Here is a 27,956-nt window from a genome sequence, read left to right as displayed (position 1 = left end):
CTGGAATGCTCTACCTGACTCCGTTGTTACAACCTCAAACCCCCACAATTTCAACCTTAAACTGTCTATCGTGGACCTCACCCCATTCCTAAGAGGTCTGTAAGGGGGCATGCATAAGCGCACCCATTTCCTCTGCTCATGTCCATGTTTATACTTATACCTATTATCTTGTACATATTTGACAAAATAAATAAAATATTTAATGCACATTCAGAATAAAGGCTTTTCATCCTACCTTTTTATCCTGTAGTACTTTTTCAGGTTCTGCCTTTGGTTTTGGTGTTGCCTACAATATGAATAAAAAGAATAAAAAATAATTACTTAATTTATATTTTTTCAGTGGCTACTGCAGGAAGATTTTCTGCAAGCTTTGTATAACTTAAAGTCTCTGGAGCTTTTGTGAGAAAGCTATACCTAAGAAGCCCCAAAACTATTTCTATGGATATTTAAAATAACACAGACTTATAAAATTTATTTATTTAAAACATTTGTATAACCATCCATCTTAAGCAAATTCTGGATGGCTAACAACCAAGAATAAAACAATATACACATAACAATATGTACATATACATTATAAATATATATAACATACACAAAATAAAAGCCAAAAACAGTAAAACTCTGCATGGTACAAAAACAACTTTAGATGGTGCATAGGCAAAATTGTTTACCATCTGTGACAAGAGCAGAATGAAGAAAATGAAATCTAAATGTATTAGTTAACAAACGATGAAATGTTAGGGTGGTATTTGTGAAAATAATTTAAATCATGGCTTAGAGGAAAAAATAGAAAATTCAAATCAGAAAGTGGGATTTAGAGCAAATTAAAATTACTTTTACATCATCTTGAATATTAAGCACATATATAAACATCTATATTAGCAATATATAAATTGCATACTTCAAACTCTACATAATATTATACTTTCAATTAACTAAGCTCTTTATAATTTGAATAAAAGCTTTTCTCCAATGCATCAACACATTTTAATACTGTACAACTATTTTCAAACACAAGCAGAAAAGCAGAAACCTCTAGCTTTCTTCTCTTTTAGACAAGAAGAAATTCGCCAAAGCAAAGCTATATCATTCTCTAGGACATACGGTAAGTATTAATCACAATAGACTAAATGGTAAGAAATACTATTAGACTGCTTTTCTACAATACGTTTTCAAAGTGTGCTGTGCCATCAGAAGAAACTGCAATGTGATCATACAAAAGGAAGGCAGACATAAACTAGAATGTATTAGTTTAGAACTAATGAATGAGCACATGCTAGCAATGTGGCTGCTGTTATTATCAAGCATAAACACACACAACCCAGGGTCTGTATCACCTTCTTCCTGTTTCTTTTTCTTTTCTGGGAGTCCACTCCACGTGTCTGCTGTTGGCTTGAGGAAGCCTAGTATTGGGAGTACAAACTCAGGATCTTGGAAAGAAATTGCTCAAGATATAATAAGGAAACTTCTTACTAATCTCATCTTTCTATCCTCACGAAATGGTGAACACATTTATATTGATGAAATTATGGAGAGGTGCTAGCAAAATATCTCTGTTGATTGATACAAAAATAACTAGGCTTCTTATTTTTTATTCTTATTTTGTTGAAGTATGTAGTGAAGTTTTTTTTAAAAACTATGCGTATATTTTTATTCCTATGTGTCATTCAGCCAAACATTATGGTTCTTCCCAAGCTGGATAAAGATCATATTATTTATTCCAGTTATTGACTAGGGCCATGAAGCACTTTGAAACTGAAAGAATAAAGATGTTTTAAAATAGATGTGGTGGAAACTTTACCATTTGTTATAACTCCTTAATCTAAAAATATTGTTTCCCATAAAAAATAATAATACTGTAACTGCTTTAAGGAATTTGACCAAGGGTACATGAAGGCTACTGATGCTCTGAAGCACATTTCCCCCTTTAAATCCACAGCACTGCAGAGTCAATCTATAGATTTGCTGCCTTGACAAATGTGGATGCTAAGTATTGGATTTATCAACTTGTTCCAACTACTGATTTTTTTCAATTAATGTACTCCAAGTTAAACCTTATTGTATATTATTTCTGATGGTACAACCTGTCCTTTTCAAATATACTATATATAAATGTCAAGTTTGTCCTTTAAAAAAGTTTTAGCTTCCCTTTTCTGGATAATTAGAAATTCTAAAAAAAAGTGGACAGACAAGGGGAGACAGAGGATAAAATTCTTTCATTCTGTTCTTAATTTCATTCCAGAAATATTAACTCTGTGTCATATCTGCTCACTCTATAACTTGGAATAAATAAGACTGTTTTGGAAATAATCCATGTATGGACTACAGATTAAGTAGATGAGGTGATTTTTCTGTTTTCTGAGTACAAAGATTCCTAAGAAAAAACCTTTCAACTGAAAACAAAATGTATTTATTCCCTAAATTGATATACAAAAGTTCTAGATAATGTAGTATGCTACAGTTTACAGTATAAAGTAAACATAATTAATATACTTAAATTATTTTATTCTATGAGATGTAACATCTTCGCTGGGTTAATGAATGGACTTGCCACTTGACATCTTGGCCCATTTTGGAAAAGGATATTTGCCAACCCTGACATAAAAGAGAGTGTAGGGCCATTGCCGAAAATGCAGAATGACAGCATCTTCAATTAAAGAAGCACAGGGTTTATCAGTGAAATAATTGAGTGTGCACAGCACCACTGACTATGATGTACACACAGACAGTATGTCCAAGGTCGAAACAGGTGCATGAGCTTGCATTATAGCACACCAGCTGAAATTAATGTTCTTTCCCACAGGTTTGAGACTCTCCTTATGGAGAGTAAAATATAAATCAACATGGATTAGAACTATTTCACAAAAACTCCAACATCTTGGTCTCTGCAAGAAGGAACTCCCTAATGGCCTATGAGTGTACACTTAGTTCAGTTAAACAACATATTAAACATCAGGAAATCCAACAGCAGCTGTCTTTCTCTACCCAGGAACATTTTCTTGAACAATCAGATCTCCCTTCAATAACCAGTGAGATAGTTACAGTATATCATATAACAGTCTTTAAATTTCAGAGGGTGTTAATTCTAGCCCATTGTAACACTCTCCCCATATCAGTTCTGATGAGCTGTTTTAATGTTTAATTTTTATTTTGTAATCATAATAAAATATTGAATTGAATTGACAATATGGGAAAAGTTTTAAGTTTTTTTTACTTTTTTTTTTTACTTTACAGCATGTGTCTGTGATAACAGAAAAATATAAGAAAGTGCAACATTCAGCACAGCAGACTGATAATAAATGTACCAAGGTATAAGAGAGTAGATATAGAGGTAGTAACATCTTGATTTTAAAAAATGAAAGGCTAAAAGATTTTTGTTTTAAATGGAACATTATTTGGATACATGTCATTTTATTTCCATGCTCAAATAAAACCAAAATCTCAGCCTTCTAATCGTATTAAACTACTTCTGTATGGCTTTTATATGAGCTCATTGTGTCCTCACCATTCAAAACAAAGGATGAAATAAACTGCTGAATCATATCCCAAACACTGCATAACTTTGCATTATAAATGTTGCTTATAAGTATGCTGGTTTCCCAAAAAGCCAAAAGAACTTGTTACCAAGATATTGAGGTTCATTGAACAGTTCGATTTCCTCGTGATTCTATTGGTTCAATTCTGGGAGATGTTTATTTTCTTCGGTTTCTTTCTTGGTTATTTCCCTTGAATTTAGACTGTGGTTCAATGAACATTTACTAGAGAAAATGCAGTCAGCTCAGTTGAACTCATTTATAAATTACTGTGCAGAGAACTGCATTAACAGGTCACATTTAATGTGCTTGCTTTATTTAATATTTAGCATTGCATAATTTGAGCTGTGGAAAGCTAGTTGATAGATTGTTCTTTCATTAGCAGGATTTTTTTTCATACTTATTTGGCCATTTCTAAGCTTAGCTGGAACGATCACTTTACTTTTTAACAAAACTCTACCTCTATCATGCAAACATGAAAGCTATCTTATCCTAGATCTGGATGATTACAATTCCCCAAAGCCCCAGCCGTAATGACAATAGTGGTGGATGATAGAAATAATAGTTCATCAACATCTGAAGGTTCTTTCACAGCTTCATATCAAATCTATGTTACAGCAGATAAAATAAATCTAAGTCAATCCAAAACATTGTTTTTAACATCCAAGTGTCATGTGCAGAGGTGGATCCTGCCGATTCGCCCCAAATCGGACGAACCGGTAGTGGCGGCGGGAGGCTCCACCCACCCACCTGGACACTTCTACGCATGCATTTGAGCACATTTGTTTAAGCGTACACATGTGCACAAGCAAACCAGTAGTAAAATAAAATGAAACTCACCACTGGTCATGTGTATAATAACTGTATTTATTTGAGAGGGGAGGTAACTTTTTGTTGTCTTTGCTATAGTTGAGATGAGTAAACATAAATATCCTATTTCTTTTTTGCCCTTGATACAAGTAATGCAATAGTCTCCATACCATTCTAGATTCAAGCAATCTTAAAATTTAGGAGTATGCAAAACAAAGCAAAGTTATTGTAGCAGCCCTGGGTGACAAGGAATAATTTAGGTTACCTGTAATTTGGATGGGAGTTCAGGTCTGAAAATAGTCAGTCATAAAATAATTATTTCCAATGCTGTTTAAGGCTGATAGAAGCATAATTCCACAATAACCCTAGGAACAAGATTGCTAAATACATCTAACATCGTGAGTGTATCTTGCAGAATTATTCTTTGATAAATGCCATATTACAGAGATTTTTGTTGGTGGTGGTGGTGCCACCTTTTTCTGAAATTTTGCAGCCATCATACTATTTTAGTCCTGATTATTTTCTTGGGAAATAATATAGTACAGTAATTTTCCAGGCTCTTATATTGCCACATAAATATATTTCATCTCCATCATTTAACATGCCACTATTGGGCAACTCTTCCAGATTACACATTCCAGTTATGGTTGTTTGTTTACTAGACAGTCACATGACTTTCCTTGGATACAGACCTATTAATATGATGCAATTTGTTGAATTGTAGTGCTTACTTGGAATTTTGCAGGTGCCAGTTACAGCATCCTTATTTTTATATGATTATATGGCATAATTAACTGTGGTTTGGGAAACATAAACTCAGAATGCCCCTTGGCACAGAGAACAACCATACACAATGGTGGAAAAGGCCAAATGCAAATAAGCTAACCCTCAAAAAATTGAATCAAACATGAAAAATATGTCACCTGCAGATTAGCTGACCCTTGAAATTTTAAGAACAATGACTGGTGGGAAATGGCAAACTGTTACATCACCATCTATAAAACAACATAAGTTTAAGTCATTGGCAGGTTTTTAAAAATCTGAGCTTTGGTTTGTAGATAAGCCATTTGACAATTCGATTCTCACCAGTTCAAGCTTGAGTCAGTCTTCCATCCTTCTGAGATCAGTAAAATAAAGACTCAGATTGTTGGAGGCAATATGCTGACTCCACTTAGAGCGGGCTGTAAAGTATTGTGAAGTGATATATAACTCTAAGTGTTATTGCTAAGTAGAAACTAATTTTGGGATGTATGTTAGTACTAAAACTCTAAACTGATTGACAGATATATACAGATTGACTTCAATTTACAACCATTCATTTAATGACCATTGGAAGTTATGACACTGTCAAAAAAGTGACTTATGGCCTTTCCTCACACTTGCACCTGTCACAGTGTCCTCATAGCCATGTGATCAATATTCAGATGCTTGGCAGCATGTATTTGCAACAGTTGCAGCATCCTGGGATCATGTGATCCCCATCTGCAACCTTCCCATGGGGCTCCCAAGCAAAGACAATGGAGAATTCGTATTTCCTTAAAATATGAATAAAGCATAATAAAAAAATAAAGCAAAAAAGGTAGTAAAATTGTGTGCCATTCATTTAATGACTTAGCATGAAAGTTCCAATTCCGGCCATAAGTCTTAATATCTATCGGCACAATAATTATATTTTTGTTTGAATAATTTGCATTCAATACACATGGAATAGAATTAATGATATAAGTATCTAGAAGATTAGCCTTATTGACTGTGTTTTGGAGACACAGTAGTAACATTTCCTATAAAATTTATTCATGCTATTTAAGGAACTCGCGATATCAGTGCCTACTGTATAAAAATGTGACCGGTTTCTAATTAAACAAGAAAGAAGTATAGGAAAAGATACCATTGGGGAAATTATAGTAACTTTTTGTCCCAAAGGGATTTTTTTTCCCAAGAAGCAACTGGATTTTCTAGGTTTTTTTCTCTCTGAAGGCATTTTGCTTCTCATCCAAGAGGTTTCTTCAGCTCTGACTGGATGGTGGGTGGGAAATGGAAGGATTTATGCTCCTTGCAGACTGTGCCTTTTAACAATTCAATAGTTCCAAGAAGGCTCCCTACCAATTTGCACCACTCAGATGATCCTGGTGACACAGATAAACCTCCAGGTGACCTTAAAGACTGCTAGAATAATGCAAATGACCAGCTGTCTGCAAGGAGCATAAATCCTTCCATTCCCCACCAACCAGTTAGAGCTGAAGAAGCTTCCTGGATGAAGAAGCAAAGAAAAAAATCAGAAAGTCAGGGGGAGCTGGAAACACTTTTGGGACAACCATGACCAGAATGACTGAAAATCTCCATAGATATATATTAACTTTCCTGAAAATAGGATATAACTGCAGTAATTACAATAATGTAGGAAAAGGGTATTTCCCCAACAAAATCCAATATCCTGCCCTTTTATAAGAAAGCTCCTGATAAACCAAGAATTATGAAGCCTAAGATTAACATAGAACTTCCCGTCATTTTATTTCTCTAAGCATTAGAAGAACACAAAACACAACTCCTTTAAAAGAAAGCAAAAATTCCTTTGTAAAACAAGACACGCAATTCTAATTTCAGTAACAACAGATTCATCTACATATTATACAAAGAATAATCACTGGGCCTTCTGAAAGGTGGCTTGAGCAGTTTGACAATCCCTTGTATTTCTCAGGGGTTCCTTTTGCTCCTATGTCAAAAGCATTTCACAAAGAGCCAATTAAAACACTAAATCTATCCCTATGAATGAAATAATGTATCTGGAGGTCCAAGTTTTAACTATTTAGCAATTCTACAATTTAGATGGCTCTGCCAATCTTTTTAAACCTATGCGGTTATCACATTATGCTATAAATAGAGCAATCACTCGGTCTATTTATATGATGACCACTTGAGCACTAATCTCAAAGATCAACAAATGTTAAAAGCAGAGAAATAGTTATCTTGGACTCTGGCTCATAATTAAATTGAGAAACCACCAAGTGTCTGTCTGTCTGTCTGTCTGTCTCTCTCTCTCTCTCTCTCTCTCTCTCTCTCACAAACACACACACACACACACACACACCTTGATCATCCTGTCTCGCTGTAATATCATTTTTGACAATATTTCTTTGGTCACATTATTTTCAAAATCAGTCAAAATGAGGTAATTGAAGACTTCAAAAACTGTTATTATAAATAGAATTATTTAAAAATGAATAAAAAAGCATTTTTCTCCAGATAAAATCCCAAACAAAAAAAAGGTTTGATCATATCACTATATGGAATTATTCTTTCTTTAATTTGAGGTTGGGGAAAGGAAGAGACAGACAGACAGAAACTAGTAATTTCCCGATGCCAGTGGTAGATAATAGCAAAAATGCTGTCTCATAAATCAGAACAGTTCTTAAATAATGGTAACAGAAGTATCCTCTCATATGAACCTTTCTAAAAGGAATTAATGTGATAATGCATCCAAATAATACAGTTGAAAACTTATACCACAAATTCATGAGTAAAATGCAGAAACTTTTCACTGTAAATCATGATAAAGTTCATACCAATAATATGCAGAACTCAACCAGAAGTACAGTTTATTTTAATCTATGCAAAATATAGCAGTAACAGACTAGTTTCATATTTGTTCCCAACATCAGTCAGCAACTTCTCTCTTTATTAAAAACTAGGAAAAATTATTCAGAGCTGCAACCATCACTATAAGAGTTAATTTAAAAAAAAATCACACTTCGACAGATGACACTGCAAGAATGACTTGTTTTCCTTTGTTTTAGAAGACATACCTTTGCTTCAGCAGGTTTCATAGTTGACGCCTTTGATGCAACAGAAGTCTGGGCCTGCATTAAGGTACAAAAAAGTGTGAATTAATTGTCTTTCATATATCTTTTAAAAAAAGTAAAATGGGAAACACTCTACCCGAATGTAACACACTGTACTTCAAATTTTACTGGACCCCATAACAGATCGGAATGCAATGACAGATTTACGCAAATGACAGATAGTAATGCAAAGTTCAGTTATTTCCAACAAGTTGCATAACTGAAATTCATAGACAAAGATTATACCAATGGTACTCAGATAGGAATGGAGTCATTGCAACATAGTAACTCTAATCCTTAACTCTCACAAGCTGTCCAGAACAGTATTATGACATGGGAGGCCCCTGAGAATTCCATAAGGACAAGAGGGGTTGCCCTTCCTCCCCACATTCTGACAAAGTTAATCAAGAAAAGAAAACCGTGTCCTCTCCATTGGATGCCCAGGCCTGAATCCTGTTTGAAAAGAGTCCAGATAAGTTATTTTCCCTTCCGTGCTCTATAGTTGTTCACCAATGACTGTCTCAATAACAATCCAAAAGAAAAGTTAGAGACCAGCTGATATTTGTTCCCTTTTTAGAAGGGGATGCATCACAAACCTCACTCTATTCTAGCACTGCTGATGTTACCTATTTTGATAATGAAATGTCTGCAAGAAAACAATCAAGCTCAGACAATACCAATGACCCCAAGTATCCTGTATCATACTGATCTTACACAAGTCGCGTTCATTACTGGTGTGCAACAAACATTGATCTATAGGGGTATAAATGAAAGAGAAATCATATTTTTGTGCTCAGCTCAGAAAAAAAAAATCCCAGCCTAACTTGAAAAATTCCATCAGAAGATTTCCAATTTGGCTGGATTCCAAAACAGCAAAACTCAAAATATTGCCTTTATAAGCAGATGATTCTAAATTCTTGTAGAATGCAAAACAAAGTAATCCATCACCATGCATTACATGTGCAGTTCAACTCTGCTAATATTTATTTCACTGCCCATTTCTAAAGGAAAGTTGAAGCACGCATAACAGAATAACACATACGACACTTATTGTTTTAATAAGCAATTTAAATACGTACATAAAATTTGGAAAACAGGTTGAGTACATGACAAATTGAAAGCAAACTAGATTTGGGAAATTCTGTACATCACTAGCATAATCCCAAATAGATTTAATTATTATTCCATTAAATAAGCCTTTACCAAATGGCAGTTGAAATTATGCACTGCACCAAACCACTTATTTAACCACTTAATGTTATGTGTAAACCTAATCATTATTTGGAAGGACAAGGTAAACACTGAACACCTAAAAAATTTTAAAGCAAGTCATGCTAAGTATATATTAAATATGACTCAAGAGCAGTGTTATCCAACCCTTCTGGGCTGGAGTCTGGCATGGGAGGGAGGGGGATAGTTTTGTGCAAGGGGCAGGCAAGTACATGTGTGCGGGCATAGTTGTTTCATAGTTTCATGAATGGAACTGCGTGCACCAGTAATGCTCCATGCACTGGTGCCTGCTACTCGCATGAATTGGGCTGTGCACGCATGCCGGCCCATCACTCATGCAGCCCGGTTGTTAATAGACCACTCTCCGGTTGTGGGCCATAGCCCACAGTTTGGGGATCCCTGCTCTAGAGGAAATGGATTATCTGGACACTTTTCAATCAAAATTCAGGCGAGAATATAGAACTAAGATAGCCTTGGTGGTGCTTATTGGTGACCTATGGCAAAACTAAGATACGGGTGATGCAGACATCCTGACCACCACTGATCTCTCTGAAATCATCAACCCTCAATTCTTCTGGACTGTCTGAAGGGAGTAACAATGAATATTACAGCATTGTAGCAGTTCCCCTTTCTGTTGGCCAATTCCAATCAGAATGGTGAGGGGGAGAGGTTGAGTAGGAAACCCCTGCTTTGGGGAGGGCAGTGTCAGAGGACCCAATACTCTTACCCACTGCTTAATACCTAAATTTAGCTATTGGAATGGATCCTTCATCAGTTTAGAACCAAGTATCCTTAATGCATGAATGATCTTCAATATTCTGCTGACCTTTTATAAGGACACACTAAAAGTTTGTCTCTGCCTCTGGGCTAGTTGCTACAAATGTATGCAAGGACTCATGTTTTTGTCTGTATTAGTGATTATAGATTTATTTTGTCAGCTGCTGTGTATTTAAATTTTTGTACTACTGCAATTGTTTTTACTTTAATATTGTTCATCACCCAAAGTCTATTGTTGAGAGAACAGCCATACAAATTATATAAATAAATCTTGACACATGGCTAACCAAGTAATGCTGTAAGGGTCTGCATGAAAAGGAACAGATTCACATTCAATCATAATAGTATTTTTATATAAAATGTTTTTTTTAAATATGAACATTCCATTTCTTAAACTGTGTTGTATAGGTACAAATATCTTGTGCAATACCATCAGAATTTACAACATCATTCACTACATTGATATTAATTCTCTTAGTTAATCATAATAGTATTGAAGGCTGTGGATTTTTGGATCTTCTAGTTCTAGGAACTTTCCATCCTTGGCTTTAAATGCAACTAGTGCATAATTGGGGAGTTTTCCTGGAACTCTCAGCTCCTACTGGAGCAGCGGATGGCAGCTGTGGTCATTCATGATTTGATCACCTTGCAATTGGAGTATTATGATGATTAAGATCACTTAGAAACTATACCTGGTCCAGAATCCAATAGCACAAGCACTGATGCCTAGTGCTTCCTATTCCCATGTAATATTTGCTTCATCAGCTTCATCGGTTACCAGGAGACTTCTCAGTATATAGTAGTTCATGGTGGTTTTATTTCTATAAAGCCCTGTATCAGTGGTGGGTTGCAATTTATTTTACTACTGGTTCTCTTGTGCATGTGTGTGTGCTTGTGCTATTGCATGACGCTTCTGCACATGTGCAGAAGTATCCGGGCGATTGAGCGGAGCCTTCCGCCACTGCCACTACCACTTCGCCCGATCTGGGCCAAACTGGCAGCAACCCACTTCTGCCCTGTATGTCATATGACTAGCTATGTTCCATAGTTTCTACCTATACTTTACAATATGACACAGTTGTGTGCTTCTGGTCCTATTGATTAAGTAATATAGTCTAGCAGGACCCAGAAAAAACCCTTTCCCTATTGCTGTGCCTCCTCTCTATAATAGCTATATAGCTAATATAATAGATAAAAAGAATATTGACACCACAATTGGCAAGAGAGATAAGACTGTTTTGTTACTGGAAAGATACAGGTTGACAATGAAAGTTGATAATAAAAATTAGTTGATTTTGGTGATTAATAAGTAGGAATTTTGTAACTTAGATTGTTTTAGATTGTTATCAAATGTTTATTCGCTAACAATTAATTAACCATAATAATAACAATGAAATGATAATGGATACAGCGTAATGATATATACATGTATGGTAATTAATAAAAGAAATTTGGATATAAATTGCAAATTGTGACTTGGGAAAAAGACCTATAAAAATTTATTAACAATTTTTTATTTAGATCTTGTAACAAAGGTGTAAGGTTTTTTGGGGGGGTTGTCTGACGAGAAGAGATGGGATATAAATAGTAAATGATTTTTAGCCAATTATAATAATAACAAGGAAATGTTAAGGGTCATTGTTTAACAATATATACATGCTATGGTATTGGCAAAAGTAACTTGGATATAAATTTTAAACAGTGAGTTGGAAAAATAAGAGGGGGAGGTTTAGAAACTTTATTAATTGACTTTTATTTAAAAGATGTTATAAAGGTGTAATGTTATTGGAGGATTTTTTTGAAATAGCTAATGAATGTCATTATGTGGTTGTGTCTTTAAGTATGAATTATTTGAGGTAAAAGCGTGTTCAAATAGTTGTAGTCAAATGAGAATTATGGTACATTAATAGTAAGATATACAAAGATTTTTGATTTAAAGTGTATAATCTAATATGAACTATAAGTAATGACTGTGGAAGAAATGCACAAAAGTTATCTGTAACCAATCGACACGCTTTCTACAAGATGTAATGAAGGATGATTTTTTTTTTTTTGTTGTTCAATTAAAATAAATATTTCTGAATTCTGACCTAAAGACATCTACTTCTTTCTCCTGGACCTGACATGGTTTCTGATGTTTCCAATTGTTTATCAAGACAACTTGGGAGATAGTATAAACCATCTAATTTTATTTCTAAATAATTTTTATTGAAGAGATATTTTTATACAATAAAAACTAATGAAATTTAAACACTGATTTTAAAAGAACAAAGGGTTTTTTTTTTCCTATTTGAGAGTTGGAGGGCTTTTCATCACAGACATTATACTTCTCCCAATGTTTACTCTGCTGAGATGAAGAAATGAGTATGAATGAGTAGTCTAAGAAGCTGGCTATCATTCTTACGAATGCAAGATGGCATTATAACCATTATGTACAAGAAATCATACAGCCTAATTTTTAAACATATTATTATATACCAGCCACATGAAATAATGTTAGCTGTAACATATTTTCACTACATCGATGGAGAACCCCATTCACAAAAACATTTCAAGACTGTAAATTTGGGATCAAACCGTCTTTCCAAAATAGAAGAAGTACCTTTTTTGCTTCCCACCAAATAGGTAATTCTTCATAAAAGAAGATCCAGGTTTTTAAAAATATAATTCAAAAATAAATCTATTAAAAGATTACTTTATGACAGCAATATTGCAAAAAGGATTAGTGAAATATTTTACAGTATTAATATTTGGGGCTTCTGCATGTTCTGTAAATCGCTGTGTCTGAAGTGATGGGCCCGGGAATCTCACTATGCAGGTTAGCAGATCTTGATATTCCAGCTTTATAGAATATCAAAACAATGAAAAAGTAATATGACTGAAGTCCAGCTACATAAAATTTCAAAATGAAACAAATCATCAAAATTAATGTTGTCCACTTTGACTATACTCTTTTTTTTTAATTATTGTTGGCCATAAATTTCACAAGCAGAAGAAAGCATAGCTCTGACCCTTGAGGATGATATACTGAAACTAAAAAGCAAATATGAAAGTATTGCCTGGTAACCAACAATAGCTGAATGATTCATAGCTAAATAGAATTTGGAGAGACTTTGGCATGTTTTGAGGAAGGCACACCCAGATAGAACAAGAAAAAAAAAACTTCCTGACTGCACTGAAAAGAGAAAGGCATTTCATGTATACTAGCTTATGAAAACAGGAGTGCCCAGTAGGTTGAAAACTACATACTAATACAATCTACCCATTTTTGCACTAATTCATAGACAAGCTGCTGGATTCACTAGAAATCAGGAGGCTATGAGAGTTCCAGCCCTCCCTGAAGCAATGAAAGCTAGCTGCATGACTTTTGTTGTGGAAAAAATAGGAGGCAGGAGTCTTACATACACTCCCTGCATTGTATAAAAAAACCCACCTCAAAATAAACAAATAAAAATGCCTCTCCCCAAATCTTGTCAGCTTCTCTATATATCACTATCAGGATGTGTGAAAGAAAAAAAAGTGTTACGCAGTCCTTGGATTGTTCATCAAAACACATCAAGTAAGTTATGTTCCAACTGACTAAAATTGAAAATCTTAAAAAGTATTCTAACAGTTTTGTTCTATGTTTAGAACAAAAAATTTAAAATGTGAGGTGTTTTTTTCTTGAAATTAAAATATTTGAATATTTGATCCTAAGATAAAAAAGTTGTAACTTTGGAACATTTTACATAACTCTATATGTATCCAGGGGTGAAATGCTATCATTTCGGACTAGATCATCCAAACCAGTAGTAAAAATAGTACCCGTTCACCTGAACTGGTAATTTAAAAAATGCTACCTGTTCGTGCGAACCGATTTTTCCGGTGATCAGCTATGGTGTGTGATTTATATTAGGAAATCCTGCTTTCTAGCTAATCTAAACCACGTGGCACAGATTTCCCCCCTCACTGTTCACTTACCTTTGCAGGCGTGCACATGTGCAGAGGTGGCACGCACTAATGCGTGCATGCTCACATTGCTACCAACCAGTAGCAAATGTAAATGGATTTCACCCCTGTATGCATCCCTTCTGAGATACTTAAGAAAACTGAACTCCCAAAGTGGTGCCCTAAAGCAACCTTAATAACAAAAGAAATGACTAACTGTGCTCAGAAGAATGCACCCCCCCCCGCATGTAAGACAACATGAAACCAATCCTTTCCCCATGAATTGAAACCACTCCTAAAATTGCCCCTCTTAACGCTGACTGAGAATTCTGAGTTGAAATTTCACTTTTCCATTTTTGCTCAAAGTGAAACATCCTTTATTTGCATCAGGAAATGTCAACCTAAACAATTCACTTGAGAAATTTCTTTGATTCAAGCTAATAAAACAGGAAAAAAATTCCTTCGACATTTTAAATCTTAGCATGGAAATAGAATTTGTGGCCTATTATCAAATGCGCAGGATATTTTAAGAGTGGAACCTGGGTAAAGCAAAGAATTTCAGTTTCCACAAAGAAAATTCAGAAATACCTCTGAACTTACACTGATGGCAGCAAGATTACAGGAAGTTTTTCAATTATTTCTGAGAAAAGTAGAGTGGGCAAGTATTAAAATTACTACCAGATGAAATTAGGGCAACTCCGTGCACAATATAATCACAGTGATTTATGGTGAGGAGTAAATATAAATTATATAAATTCCTCTCCTCCTCCCACTTAAAAAAGTTTACAAAGTTTCATTTTCAATTCTATCATTCATTTTGTCATAAGCAGTTAAACTTGTATGTTTTTTTAAAAAGTTGCTTTTTCCTGCAGTGTCACAGAGTTGCAAGCTGTATTCACTATGCCACATCAAACCAGCAGTGCCAGGAGAAAAAAGAAATGTAATATTCTGCATTTTTTAAATTTACCAATTAATCTTCCTTGCATGGAATATGTTCAGTACAAGTAAATTTCAAATCACAGGAATCAGTTTCATAGCTTTCTCCAGCTCATGTCCTACATATCAACTAAGTATCTCATTTATTTTTCTACTAGCACATCCAGTTGACTTCTTTAAAATATAAGATCTCTTACTGATGTCTTATTCCATATTTTAAGAATATACATTATCCAACATATGTATCTAGACACGCTAGGATTATAATCCACCCTTGCTAGGAATTTTGAAATTTGTAGTCTCAAGAAACCTGGAAAATATGAGATTCAAAAAAACCTAATAAAAAGATTGGATATACAGTTCCTTTTCCCACACCATTGTAGAGTTCCATAAATCTCGAGAGAAAGTCTGCAAAGAAAAAGGCAGAGCAGTAAAAACTGTGTCACCTATAGCAGAGATCCCCAACCCCTGGCCCATGGACTAGTCTGTAGCATGCCAGAAACCAGGTTGCACAAACCGTGACGCCCCATCTGAGGAATGCAGGCAGCATGTGAAACCAGACCCCCTCGGGTCCCCAGAAAAACCTCTCTCTACAAAACCAGTCCCTGGTGCCCAAAAGATTGACCTATACTAAACATTCAGATCAGAGCTACAATTTCAAAATAATTAAGAGACCTAGTCCAACTACTGTACAGAGAAAGTGATAATCTGATTCCAATGAGTCAATAGAACAATTTAATGGTGCCTCATTCTTGCAACATAACTGTGTGGTGTTCAAACAGATTTCATTGTTGCATTTACATAAAATTACAACTTCAATCTAACTGGACACAATTCTTTTTATTAGTTCATGATTAAAATAATTAGAGAAGCAATGTTACTGAATTATCATTTTCCATAGGATCTGGGAAAGTAATGCTGATTAAAGAAGACTTTGGTTTAAACTTACCTAGAACAAAACTGTACAACTCAAGTTACCACTGACACTTACAGTCAGGAAAAGAATTTTGCACAATCCTAAAAATATTCCTAAATTGTACCTAATTAAACTGAAAGGAGAAAAAACCACCAATGAGTAAAAAACATAAAACCCTGAGTTCCAGAGTCACATTGTGCTTTCTGAATCTTGAAAGTGGGGTCCCACTGAAAACCCAAGTTGTGCATCATGGAGTTGTTCAGGACACTATTTTGGCATTCAAAGTGGGCCTTGATTAAAGTTAGTATTCTCTTAGTGGAGCAAGCTCTCACCATTGGCCATGGTATCTACCTAGAGTTGTACAGAACTGTGGTTCAGGAACAACTCCAGGGCTCTAAGTTCCTTATGGTTAAATATAACATTTTAGAATAAAATAATTTAAATTCTTAATCGGAAGAAAGGCACATATCTGCCTCTGATGAAATTTTGCTTTCAAAATTCATTTATACAGAATTTCCATTGGAATAATTGTATAAAATTGCCCGCAATTGATAAATAAAACAACTCCTCCTTAAAAATTATTTTTAAAGCATTTTCTTGTTTAGCATAAATGTATGTTACGAAGAACAAAAACTTTAAAAGATCTTATTTCAATAAAGACCATTCACCTGGCAACCCTGGGCTCAAATTCCCTAAGTTACAATTTTCAATTCAATATAGCAATAAAATATAGCAATAAAACCCTTATCACAGTTTAATGTGTATCTAAGTAGTACTATATGCCATTTAATAGATATTTCTATTTAATAGATATTTCGAGAGCCCCCCCCCCCCCGGCTCCAGCAGGCTGGGGGGCTCTCGAAATATCCAGCCCCACAGAAACTGTGACTGTTGTGTATTTTAAAGTGTTGTTTTGTTTATTTATTCCCTTCCCTTGTTTATTGTAAGCCGCCCGGAGTCCTTCGGGAGTGGGCAACATACAAGACCAATAAACATCAACATCAACAACATTTTCCCATAAGTATTCTCAGGACAATATTTGAATTCAGGTCAACTAACTCCAAATTCCATAATCAAACAAAATCATTTCCTAAAACATGAAATAACAAACATTTATTAAATTAAGGGAGGATATGACATAGATAGCTTAGCAACAACTTGTTTTGTTAAGGAACAACAGCAAATAGCATTGCAATAAATACTACCTATGGGTTGTAAGGGCAATAGTTACTTAGGCATGTTTCAACAAACATATCCTGCCACTCAGATGACCACACCCTGAAAAATGCAGTCTAAATGTTGAGAACCAGAAATGAATTTTTAAGTCAATTCTGTGGAAGTCTTATAAATTTATTAGTAATAATATTTAGATCTGTAGAACTCTTGTTCTGCTTTAAAGAGCTTTCAAGCCATTGTTTTCATGATATCCTTCCTGGGGAGGCTCAGGAACAAAACTGTCAAGTAACACTTGAAAAGGTTTTATACTCTGTGAGTAAAACGAGAGAGCCAACCAATAGTTTAACAATCTGTTACAAATCCTGGAAAAGCACTCATTTACTAAGTGAGTCTCAAACCTACAAATTGAAGGATCATGTTTCTATAATATAGAAAAGTGCAGTCTCAGAGAAGAAAGGAGGAAGTATGGTAGAACTAGCCCAGAAAATTGACAATCACACAAACATTCCAGGAAAAGAGTACTCACGCTATACAGCTCATCAATTCTGCTTCAAGTTTTTGATGCAGCCTGCTCAGATCCTTAGCATAATTTTGTTTTTCTTACAGTGCTTATCAGGCCTGCCTATGACTACAGTTTTAACATAGACTGTGACATTTCAGAATAGTACAGCGAAGTCAAATGAACTGTTTCCAAACTCCCTCTGCCCACAGCCGTTCGGCTCCACCCCCCTTATGAATATGCTAAGAAGCTGCGTGGTTGACAGCAGCCACTGAGTCAGGACAAAAATAAACCCAACAATTAATGCAGTCAAATAGAAAAGATTTCCTAAGTCAAATATGCTTACTCCACATCAGTAATTTTAGTGCAAAAAGGCTGCAGTTATCCCTAGATACTGGTATTGCTTAGCTTGTAGGATTTATAGAAGTCTTTGTAATTTTCAGACATAGCAGAATTACCAAATGTACCAGGAGCCGTAGAAGTGGGAACATTAATAAATTATTTCCAACTTCTTTTTCTAACAGCAAGAGAAGCACTGTCTATACACACCTCAATTCTGTCCTCTCTCACTCTACCCCGATAGCAATTATAAATGCACAAAACAGTACTCAGTAATTTTTATTCATTGGAAGAAGCAATACACTCAAAAATCTTGCAGTTTTTTCCACGATCATTCTTCCTTGCTTCATATATAAAGTAAGAGGTTCTTAATAGTGTAGATAGAAAACACCATTATTAAGTGCCTTTTAAAACAAATATTATAGATATAATTGTATAGATATATACAACTATAGATATATATTTAAAGTCACAACCCCTGGTATGCCCAAATATGGGAGGAAGGTCACACTTCCATTCTCTGTCCTTCGGCTCGTCACAAGAGACCATCCAGACAGAAACCCAATATTTTTTACTGTTGCCTTTTTGTTACATTTGTTATATTTGTGCTAATAAATAAATAAAGGGAGACTAGTATAGATCTATTTCAAGCTATTTAGCTCTCATCAGCTAGCCATACCCTTGTTGGGAATCGAACCTGTGCTCTATTGCCTCTTAGGCAGATGTGTTAACCATTGAGCTACAGAGCTCGACTCCTTATCAGCCAGGCCAGGGTGAAAGGTATATATTTAAAGTCACAACCCCTGGTATGCCCAAATATGGGAGGAAGGTCACACTTCCATTTATCAGCACAAATATAACAAATGTAACAAAAAGGCAACAGTAAAAAATATTGGGTTTCTGTCTGGATGGTCTCTTGTGACGAGCCGAAGGACAGAGAATGGAAGTGTGACCTTCTTCCCATATTTGGGCATACCAGGGGTTGTGACTTTAAATATATAGCTTTCACCCTGGCCTGGCTGATAAGGAGTCGAGCTCTGTAGCTCAATGGTTAACACATCTGCCTAAGAGGCAATAGAGCACAGGTTCGATTCCCAACAAGGGTATGGCTAGCTGATGAGAGCTAAATAGCTTGAAATAGATCTATACTAGTCTCCCTTTATTTATTTATCAGCACAAATATAACAACTATAGATATAGATTATAGATATTTAAACAAAAACATCTAGATATTTTGAATTTGATCAGATGTTTGAATTTAACCCAGAGCACATCATTTTATGTTAGAAACACAATAAAACTAACTATATATTAAGCAATAAGTAAATAACATAGTTTTTTGTAGCACTCTTTTGGCCCAACAAATCCGTAGGCTTGGACAATGCTAACTTTAATCACTGATGATTTTTGGATGTAAAACTAAATTATTGTTCAGATTATTAAAAACTACCCTAAATTACCTTCACATATTGCATTAAGCCAAAACACAAAGAATCATGTTCTGTGAGATGAGGAACTCTATAAACTTTATAATAAAATAAATAAATAAATAAATAAATAAATAAATAAATAAATAAATAAATAAATAAAGTGGCCTTTTGGTTGTTATTTTGGTTTGGTATGCCATGTGAGTCTAACTGCTATATAGTTATTCAGCAAGAAGGATTAAATGTATAAATTCAGCTGGCAGTTGAATTTAATTTAGATGAGTTACAAGAAGAAATTAGATTTTTTCCCCCTCTCTTTACAACAGCTTGACATACTATCCATGCAGAATCTATGGTCAATATGAATTATGATTTGTTTGTAAACTATCTCAAAATACTGAGGCCAAGCAGCAAATGTTAATCTTCTCTCTGCAGACATTTAAGCTTCACAGCACTATCAGAACCAGCCAAATTATTTTGGCATCTGAGCCAGAATTTCTACAAGCAACTTTTTACCTTCTTAGCAGTAAAGTATAATAACAAACAATAGCCTGCTACCAATTCTCTACAAAAATTCTCTACAAAACTGAACCAGCTTTGTAACCTGAATGTCCAACCATTGTTTAAATATAACTAGTTTTAACAACTATTTAGGACTTCATTAGCATATTAAACTGTGAATAGCGGCAATTGAAAGCATAAGATCTCTGTAACACAAGAGCAAACTCAAAGTTCAACTCTGGCTCATTTTCACTATGAGAAATCATGATTTGGTAACATGCAATTTTGGAACTGATTATATCTAAGTCTCAGAATACAAAAGTTCCCAAGGATGTCTGATTAAAGTAAATATAAGTATTGTGTATTAATTGAATTTACAGTATTTGCTGCCGTTCTATCAAAAATGAAAGCATGTCACACAAAACCTAAGAGTTCTGTTTTTGTAACTGTATAGGCAGAAAAGATCAAATATGATATATCCAAGCACCCATCATTCTTGCTTTCTGTAAAGCAATTGATATAAAATAGGTAAAAACAAAATTATTATATTATACTATCTGAGTTACAACTATTTAGGTACAGTTCTTAATATGATATACATTGGTTTCAAAAAGCAGAAAAGCATAACATTAAACTTTAGAATATTTACAGACTGAAAATAGATCAGCATCATTTAAATTTTAAGAAGTACTCCAAAATAACTTGTGGAAAAAGACAGGAGGAGCGCAGCATTAAAATATTTGGAGATATATTTGAGATGAGACAAAACACTGACAGAAAAATGTGACTAGCACAAAGCCTCATTTACAAATCACAAATTCTTGCCAAACATCAATATTAAAGCCTTGCATTTAGAATCTGTCAATATTAATCCTACTAACTAGTTTAATTTAGAGATTTTAATACATGATTTTGCACTTTTCTTAATTTTCATGAGCTCAGAGGTTCTCTACCTCTTTTCAAAAGCAATGATCTGTTACACTAGCACCATCATAAGCATTAAAAACAATAGGGAAATATTTTCGGGAAGATTAATATGTCTACAAACAAGTAAATTACCTTATTAACTGAAGAAACTCCACTGGTCTGGCTTTTGGGTGATTCACTTTTGCTAGTAATTACAGTTCTCTTCTGTAAAGAAAAAAATGAACAATAAAATATTAGCATTTTAATATCATTGGAAAAATGATTCAACAGAGACACTGAATTCTATTTCCAAACTTCTCCGGTATATTATAAAAATGTCCTTCTATAAGCAATATCTTCATGCAATTGGTGTTACAAAAAGTGCTTGGAGCATCATTTGGAATCATGAATATAAATTTCTCAGGCAATGCTATTTTGGGGGTGCAAAAATATATGAACATATTATTATATTCTATCATATTCCTGTCACTGATGAATCACAGGTTTATTTTTAGATTATGAATTAACTGTAGGTATTTGTCTATCACCTTATCAGAACAGAATGTAGTGAAGACGAAGTTAAATACAAAGTTAAGCATTTTTCTAACTCACATTTTTAAATTGTTATAAAATTGTGTGTATATAGTTATTTTAACTTAACATAGCTTAATTCTAAAACTTGCCACACCAAGGCCAAGAATCTTAACAAATATATTACTAAAACTTGGTAACTGGTGTTTTAGAAAAACCATACCAAAATAAAAGGTGTGGGGGTTTTTATTTTAAAAAAAGTGGAAGCCTAAACTGCATTATAAAATTTCAAAATTTCTTTTTTAAAAAAGACCCAACTTCTTTAAAAACAATAATGCTAATGATAACCCTTTTTATTTTTAGAAATAGCCCCCCAAAATGACCTAATTTAAATTGATGCCCTTGCTGATACCACAAAGTGTTTACTTTCCAAATCAAGGGACAAGAGTTGGCACAAAATAGAAAAACCAAGTTGAAAAGGTAAAAAAATGCCCAGAACATTCAAACTATTTTAAAGCTATGTGTATATATTTTGGTCAATGTATAACTGATACTAAAAATGTAACAAAGAATGTAAAATGAAAGTTGTGAAAACTGTCTGAAAGTGAACAGGAAAGCGAGTAGTATCAACTTTTATTGTAAATGTATCATTTCAGGACTTTATATTACAAACACCATTCCTATCAAAGACCTATCTATTTTGCCAGAATGCAAAGAGTAGCAAAGTAGCATCTAAGAAGAAAATTAACCTTGTGTACTGAGAACTGAAATGTATCCCAAGAATACATATGCACTGCACATGTATATTTGGGTGCATTTATATAATTGACAAAAACACTATTCTATTCAATTTTGCTGATAACTCAGCACTGTAAATTGACACTCATTCATGTATTCTGTTCTCTGAAGATTTGAGGACCTGCAGATGAACAAAATACCTTCCATTATGCCAGTAGGCTAGGAAGAAAAAGAACTTTAGGCAATGAACTGACAAAGTCAGAAAGGATGAATTACAACAGCACTTATTCTTCAGGAAATGTGATACATTCTTATTTATCTAATAAAAAAGCAGAACAGATAATGTTGCAAGCAAATTGCCAACATCCAGGACAATTCAAAAGTCAACCAAATTTTAGAACAAATGTCAGCTAGTTTGACGGAAAGGTCAGATTCCTGTTCTTTTGAACACAGAACACAATTCTCTGTTATCATGAAATGAAGCTGAGTTTCATTGCATCATTCAGCACTCCTGTCTTTGAATTTCTTTCCCACTTTCTGCTGCCTTCCAATGAGACGGCCATTTAGATTATGTTTCTTGGGATAGGCACAGACATACTCTGATGCCCTTATAGCTGCTGCAAAGATGGTTGGATCCACACATCATTCCTACTATAATTTGGTTTGGATTTGGTCTTCTCTAAAGGCAGTCATTGTGATTTGTTCAACTACAGTTTGGTGTGAGACTCCACCTAGTAAAAGGCACATAATCATACTAACATTTATAAAAGAATGATGATGGAAACCTGGAAGATGCTACACTTTGCCAATCTTAATTAAAGATAACTTGAGCACTATGTGGAATGAAATTATTAAAGTGCTATAGATGTGGTGGCTCGTGGCTAAGATGCTGAGCTTGTCGATCAGAAAGGTTGGCAGTTCAGTGGTTCGAATCCCTAGCGCTGTGCAACGACATGAGCTCCCGTTACTTGTCCCAGCTTCTACCAACCTAGGAGTTCGAACGCATGTAAAAATGCAGGTAGAAAAATAGGGACCACTTTAGTGGAAAGGTAACAGTGTTCCATGCGCCTTCGTTATTTAGTAATGCCGGCCACATGACCACGGAAATGTCTTCGGATAGTGCTGGCTCTTCAGCTTTGTAACGGAGATAAGCACTGCCCCCTAGAGTCAGGAACAACTAGCACATATGTGTGAGGGGACCCTTTACCTTTATAGAAATAATCCTCAATCTACAACTACAAATGAGCCCAAAGTTTCTGTTGTTAAGTGAGTTTTGCCCTATTTTATGACTTTCTTGCCACAGTTGTTAAGTGAGTCACTGCATTTGATAAATCGGTAACCTGGTTGTTAAGTGAATCTAGCTTCCCAATTGACTTTGCTTGTCACAAGGTCTCAAAAGGTGATCACATTACCTTGAGACATAGCGAAAGTCATAAATGAGCCAGTTGCCAAGCATATGAATTTTGCTCACCTGAACATGGGGATGCTGCAAAGGTCACAACTGTGAAAAATGGTCATAAGTCATATTTTTCAGTCATTGTAATTTTAAATAGTCACTAAATGAACTGTTGTAAATTGAGGATTATCTGCATTTACAAGCATCTTAGCCTATATTCCTTAAAATATAATCTTAGACATTAGTAAATCTCATTAAATGTAATAGCACATATGTGCTAGTAAATCTGCTTAGAATTAATGGCAACAGAGCAGCAGCTTCCCTATTTGAGCTTCTTATATTTTATTTGTTTTATTCATTTTTATAAATAGCTTAGATTCATACTTTGTTATCTACTTTTATTTAATAATTCTCTGCAAGAAATATTCTAAATCTCAGCACCACCCTAAAACATTGTAAAGGCTTCTGATATGGTACAGTGACAACAAAACAATGAGGAAGAACAAGAAACACAATAAGACACAAGGCTCACTGACTGTGTTTAAACCAACAAAGGAGCCAAAAATGGGTGACTACACGATGACAAGAAAACTAAGTAAGAATAATAACAATATAAATCTTCTCCATTCCATTCTTACCTCCCAAAGCTATAGTCAACAGGGATTTGGAAACAGAAATGGAAAAACAACTACTATTAGAACTCTTCTATACTTTGCATGAGGAATCAAACTTCCTGACTGCATTTTAGTTTCCCTGCCATCAATGTATCTCTGAAGGGGGAAAAGCAAGTCAAGCAATCAGTAAAGGAATTCACGACAGGTTTTGCTGGACAACATCTATCAACTTTGCTAGACAATGTCTATCAACTGCAAAAACTGTAATTTCAATTTCAGAGACCATGTTTACCTCTACAAATACAAATATGGACTCCTTTGAAACATTTGTGCAAAAGTATGCAGATAAGTTAGTAGTATCTTACAGTAATTCAAAATATTAACACTGCCTTCAATCTGTTTATGGATAACCATATGAAATAATTTGCTCTGGAGAATAAATTAAGGCAGTGTTTTTCAACCTTTTTTGTGCAAAGGCACACTTTTTTCATGAAAAAAATCACGAGGCACACCACCATTAGAAAATGTAAAAAAAAATTAACTCTGTGCCTATATTGACTATATATAAAGTAATTCTCCCACGGCACACCTTACACTATGTCACGGCACACTAGTGTGCCGCGGCACAGTGGTTGAAAAACACTGAATTAAGGTTAGAAATGACAACCAAATACAGGTAGAGCTTACAGCCTTGCTTTCCATCAAAAAGTACAATCATATACCTACTCCCAACACAATTTAAGGATTAACTTAACAGAAATAATATTGGATGTTGGTCTACCAGAAGAGCTATCATTCTATCACTTAGCTAACGTCTTTGATGCCCATGTTATTAATGTAAGTGCTTACAAATGGCTCCCTAACATGAGAAGACATAATCTAATTCTGTTGTCTTTTAACAATCCACTGTCCCCTTCATGCTGTTCAAAATTATATCCTTTCTTTCCACTTTTCAAATATATCATGAGTGTTTTCCAAGATGGAAAAAGAACTGCATTTTTTGGTTTAATGCCTCAAACTGCCCAGCCTCATGCTATAGGCAGCAATGGTTTGTTTTTAAAAAAAAATAGCATCCAGCTACTTCTAGCATCCTTGAAAAGACAATGCTCAAATAATCATATTGAGATTTTACAAGAAAAAACTGGCACTCTAGTGAAACTCTAGAAACAAGGTTAATTAACTGTTTTGAAGCCTTATCAAACATGAAACAAGAAGAAATACTGAGACAATTTAATGAATTTAAATAAACACACCTTTAAAGTAAACAGCACCAAACCTTAAATTGATCTGACATCTTTGGACTTCGCATCTAACAGCAATTACACAGAAAATAATTATAAACTTTCTGAATTCTGAAATCAAAGAAGAAAACAACCTATACCTCAGCAAGCCAACATGTCCTTCTAGTCTGAAACAGCCCAAATTGATTCTAACATGTTGAGTTTGGGATAATGACAATCTGCTTTGTACAATATATGAGGGTCTAGATCAGAAAAGAGGAAAAAAGAAAGTTGCTATACCAAGAATGCATTCTGATCTTCAGCTTGCAAATCCAGCCAGATCCAGAGATAGCAAATTAATCGATTTTATCCCAAAGTTGCTGCCTAGTAATGATTCCCATTCTGATGACAATATCAATATAACATCAGTATGTCTTCTTAAACCTAGGCAAGAACATAATACTTTGAATACCACCAACTGACTCACTACTAAGGCTATGGAGGTTACATAAAACCCATCTCTTGGAATATGGCTGGGTGGCATAATAAATTGAAGACTACCCATTTTGAACAACTCCTATCATTGTTCATTGTGTTACAGGGATTATTAGTCAGATAGTGATTACAGGCAGCTCTTGTTGATCAATTACAACTCAGTTGTTAAGTGAAACAATTGCTAAGTAACACTGCAACTATGCTTATGATCTTACGTCAGCTTTCCTTTGCTTCACAGATCTATGAAGGTTGCAAATGTCAGGATTGGTAATAAAGTTACTTTTTCATCTCTATTATAATTGTGAATGGTTGCTAAATGAGATAATAGCTAAACAAGGATGATCTGTATATCCAAATTGTCCAGATAGATAGCTTAGGAATGCTACTTTAAATGCATAACTTTATTCAGGCTGACTCAATAAGGAAGCCCTGTTTTGATAAATTATTATAAAAAGAATTGGGAGCTTTACTACCTAACCTACAATATAAATTAACTCTGGCAATACTGAGTGGCTTTGGGTATTTGGAGCACCTGGTTCTAGGACTATGCCATTTTTGGTGCTAGATGGGATTGTAGCGCCCCAAACAGACCCCATGCACAACCTTGGGAATCTCCTAAACTCTCTACTCCTGCTTGAAGAAGAGGGACAATTGTGGGTAGAGGGCCTTTGCACAATTTTGTATTATGTGCTGGTTGCACCCATTCTTAAATTGAAGGGCTGTACTAATGGCCACTCAAACCCTAGTAACGTCCCAGTTAGACCTTTGTAATGTGCTCTACATGGAATTTCCCTTGAAATGCATCTGAAGGCTTCAGCTGTCGCAAACTGCAACAATGTAAGAATGTAATGTATGTTTACAGAACGATACATTACATCTCTGCTCCACAATCTGCATTTGTCCAGTTCAAGTTGCTGGCTTTGACTTTTGAAACCCCACATAGTATGGGACTTGATTATCTGAGGGACTGATGCTCTCCAATTACATTTGCCTTTCCCACCAGAACCAACAGGAAAAGCATGTTATGGGACTTGTTAACTATGCAACTACGTATATCTGGCAAGTCCTAACCGGCAGATTATTTATTTACTTACTTACTTACTTACTTACTTACTTACTTACTTACTTACTTACTTACTTACTTATTTATTTATTTATAATTATTTATTATTATTATTGTTGTTGTTGTTGTTATTTACTAGTTAATAATCATTAATGTTTATCATTTATTATATTCATTTATGCATGCCACTTTATGGAGCATCTTTCCCATTATAGTGAGGCTATTGACTTTCCAGAAGTCCCTCAAAACCTGGTTGTGCCATCACGTGAAATATTGAGGCAGCTCCATTATTATTAATATATACTCATCACCTAATAATAATATTTGCTTTATTTTAGCCTTGGGTTTTATAGTTTTTATAGTTTTTTAAGTTAATAATATGACTCCAAACTCAATAATTGTCAATAAGAAAGACACTGCAGTACTTGGAGATAGCAGAATAGAAGACAAAGATTTCTTAATGACTTGCCATCTGATTTTTATGTGGAATGATGCAAATACACCAGGCAGCTGAAGAAGAAAAATAGGAATTGGAAGAATATCTGAAGGACAGTGAAAAAGATGCACTGAAGTGAATATACCATGAACGCTTACCGAATACTAAAGAAACCAAACTGGCCTACAAGAAAGACCAAATGAAAAATAGAAAAGTATTACATGGCCAGTACACACACACGCACACACACACACACAAACCTAACAGGCAAAGGATATAACAATAAGGCCAAGCAATGACTAAGAACAGAAAAGTTGAAGAAAGAGACAGAGGGACTAATTCTGGCTACACAAGACCAAGCCTAAGGAACAAATGTATATAAAACCGGAATGGAGAAGTCAGCAAGAAACAGCAAATGCCCGATTACAAAGAAACAGGGGGCCATCTAATAAGTTACTGCAAGAAGTTCACACAGACCAGTGGTGGGATGCAACCAGTGTGCCCTGGTCATACCGGTGCCTGCTGGGAGCACCAGGTACCATTTTGGTAGGGTGCTCCGGAGGACCCACTCGCCCTCACCTGTATTTGAGCTGATCGGGGCTTTCGCGCATGTGTACAGAGCGTACGGCGCCTGCGCGTTGTTC

General features: G+C 34.9%; 1 protein-coding gene across 9 annotated transcripts in view; it reads right to left on the bottom strand.

Annotated features, from left to right (window-relative positions):
• CAST (calpastatin) overlaps window positions 1-27,956 on the bottom strand; it is an 84,545-nt gene that overhangs the window by 43,195 nt on the left and 13,394 nt on the right. For 6 of the 9 annotated variants that reach the window (XM_087715742.1, XM_087715739.1, XM_087715738.1 and 3 more), the window contains exons 3-6: window positions 20,973-21,044; window positions 8,150-8,203; window positions 1,341-1,406; window positions 236-286 (exon numbers count right to left, since the gene is read on the bottom strand). In XM_087715742.1, coding sequence (XP_087571868.1) covers window positions 236-286; window positions 1,341-1,406; window positions 8,150-8,203; window positions 20,973-21,044 — 243 coding nt within the window. Of the gene's footprint in view, window positions 1-235; window positions 287-1,340; window positions 1,407-8,149; window positions 8,204-17,673; window positions 17,827-20,972; window positions 21,045-27,956 lie in introns of those variants that run through there. The other 3 variants (XM_087715744.1, XM_087715743.1, XM_087715745.1) reach the window with 3 other exon arrangements.

This window comes from Thamnophis sirtalis, unplaced genomic scaffold (assembly GCF_051295495.1).
Source record: "Thamnophis sirtalis isolate CommonGarterSnake01/CBP01778 unplaced genomic scaffold, rThaSir2_p1.2 scaffold_5, whole genome shotgun sequence".
NCBI classification, from domain to species: domain Eukaryota; kingdom Metazoa; phylum Chordata; class Lepidosauria; order Squamata; family Natricidae; genus Thamnophis; species Thamnophis sirtalis.
The sequence above is the reverse complement of the archived record's forward strand: the minus strand, read 5'-3'. Positions and strand labels throughout refer to the sequence as shown.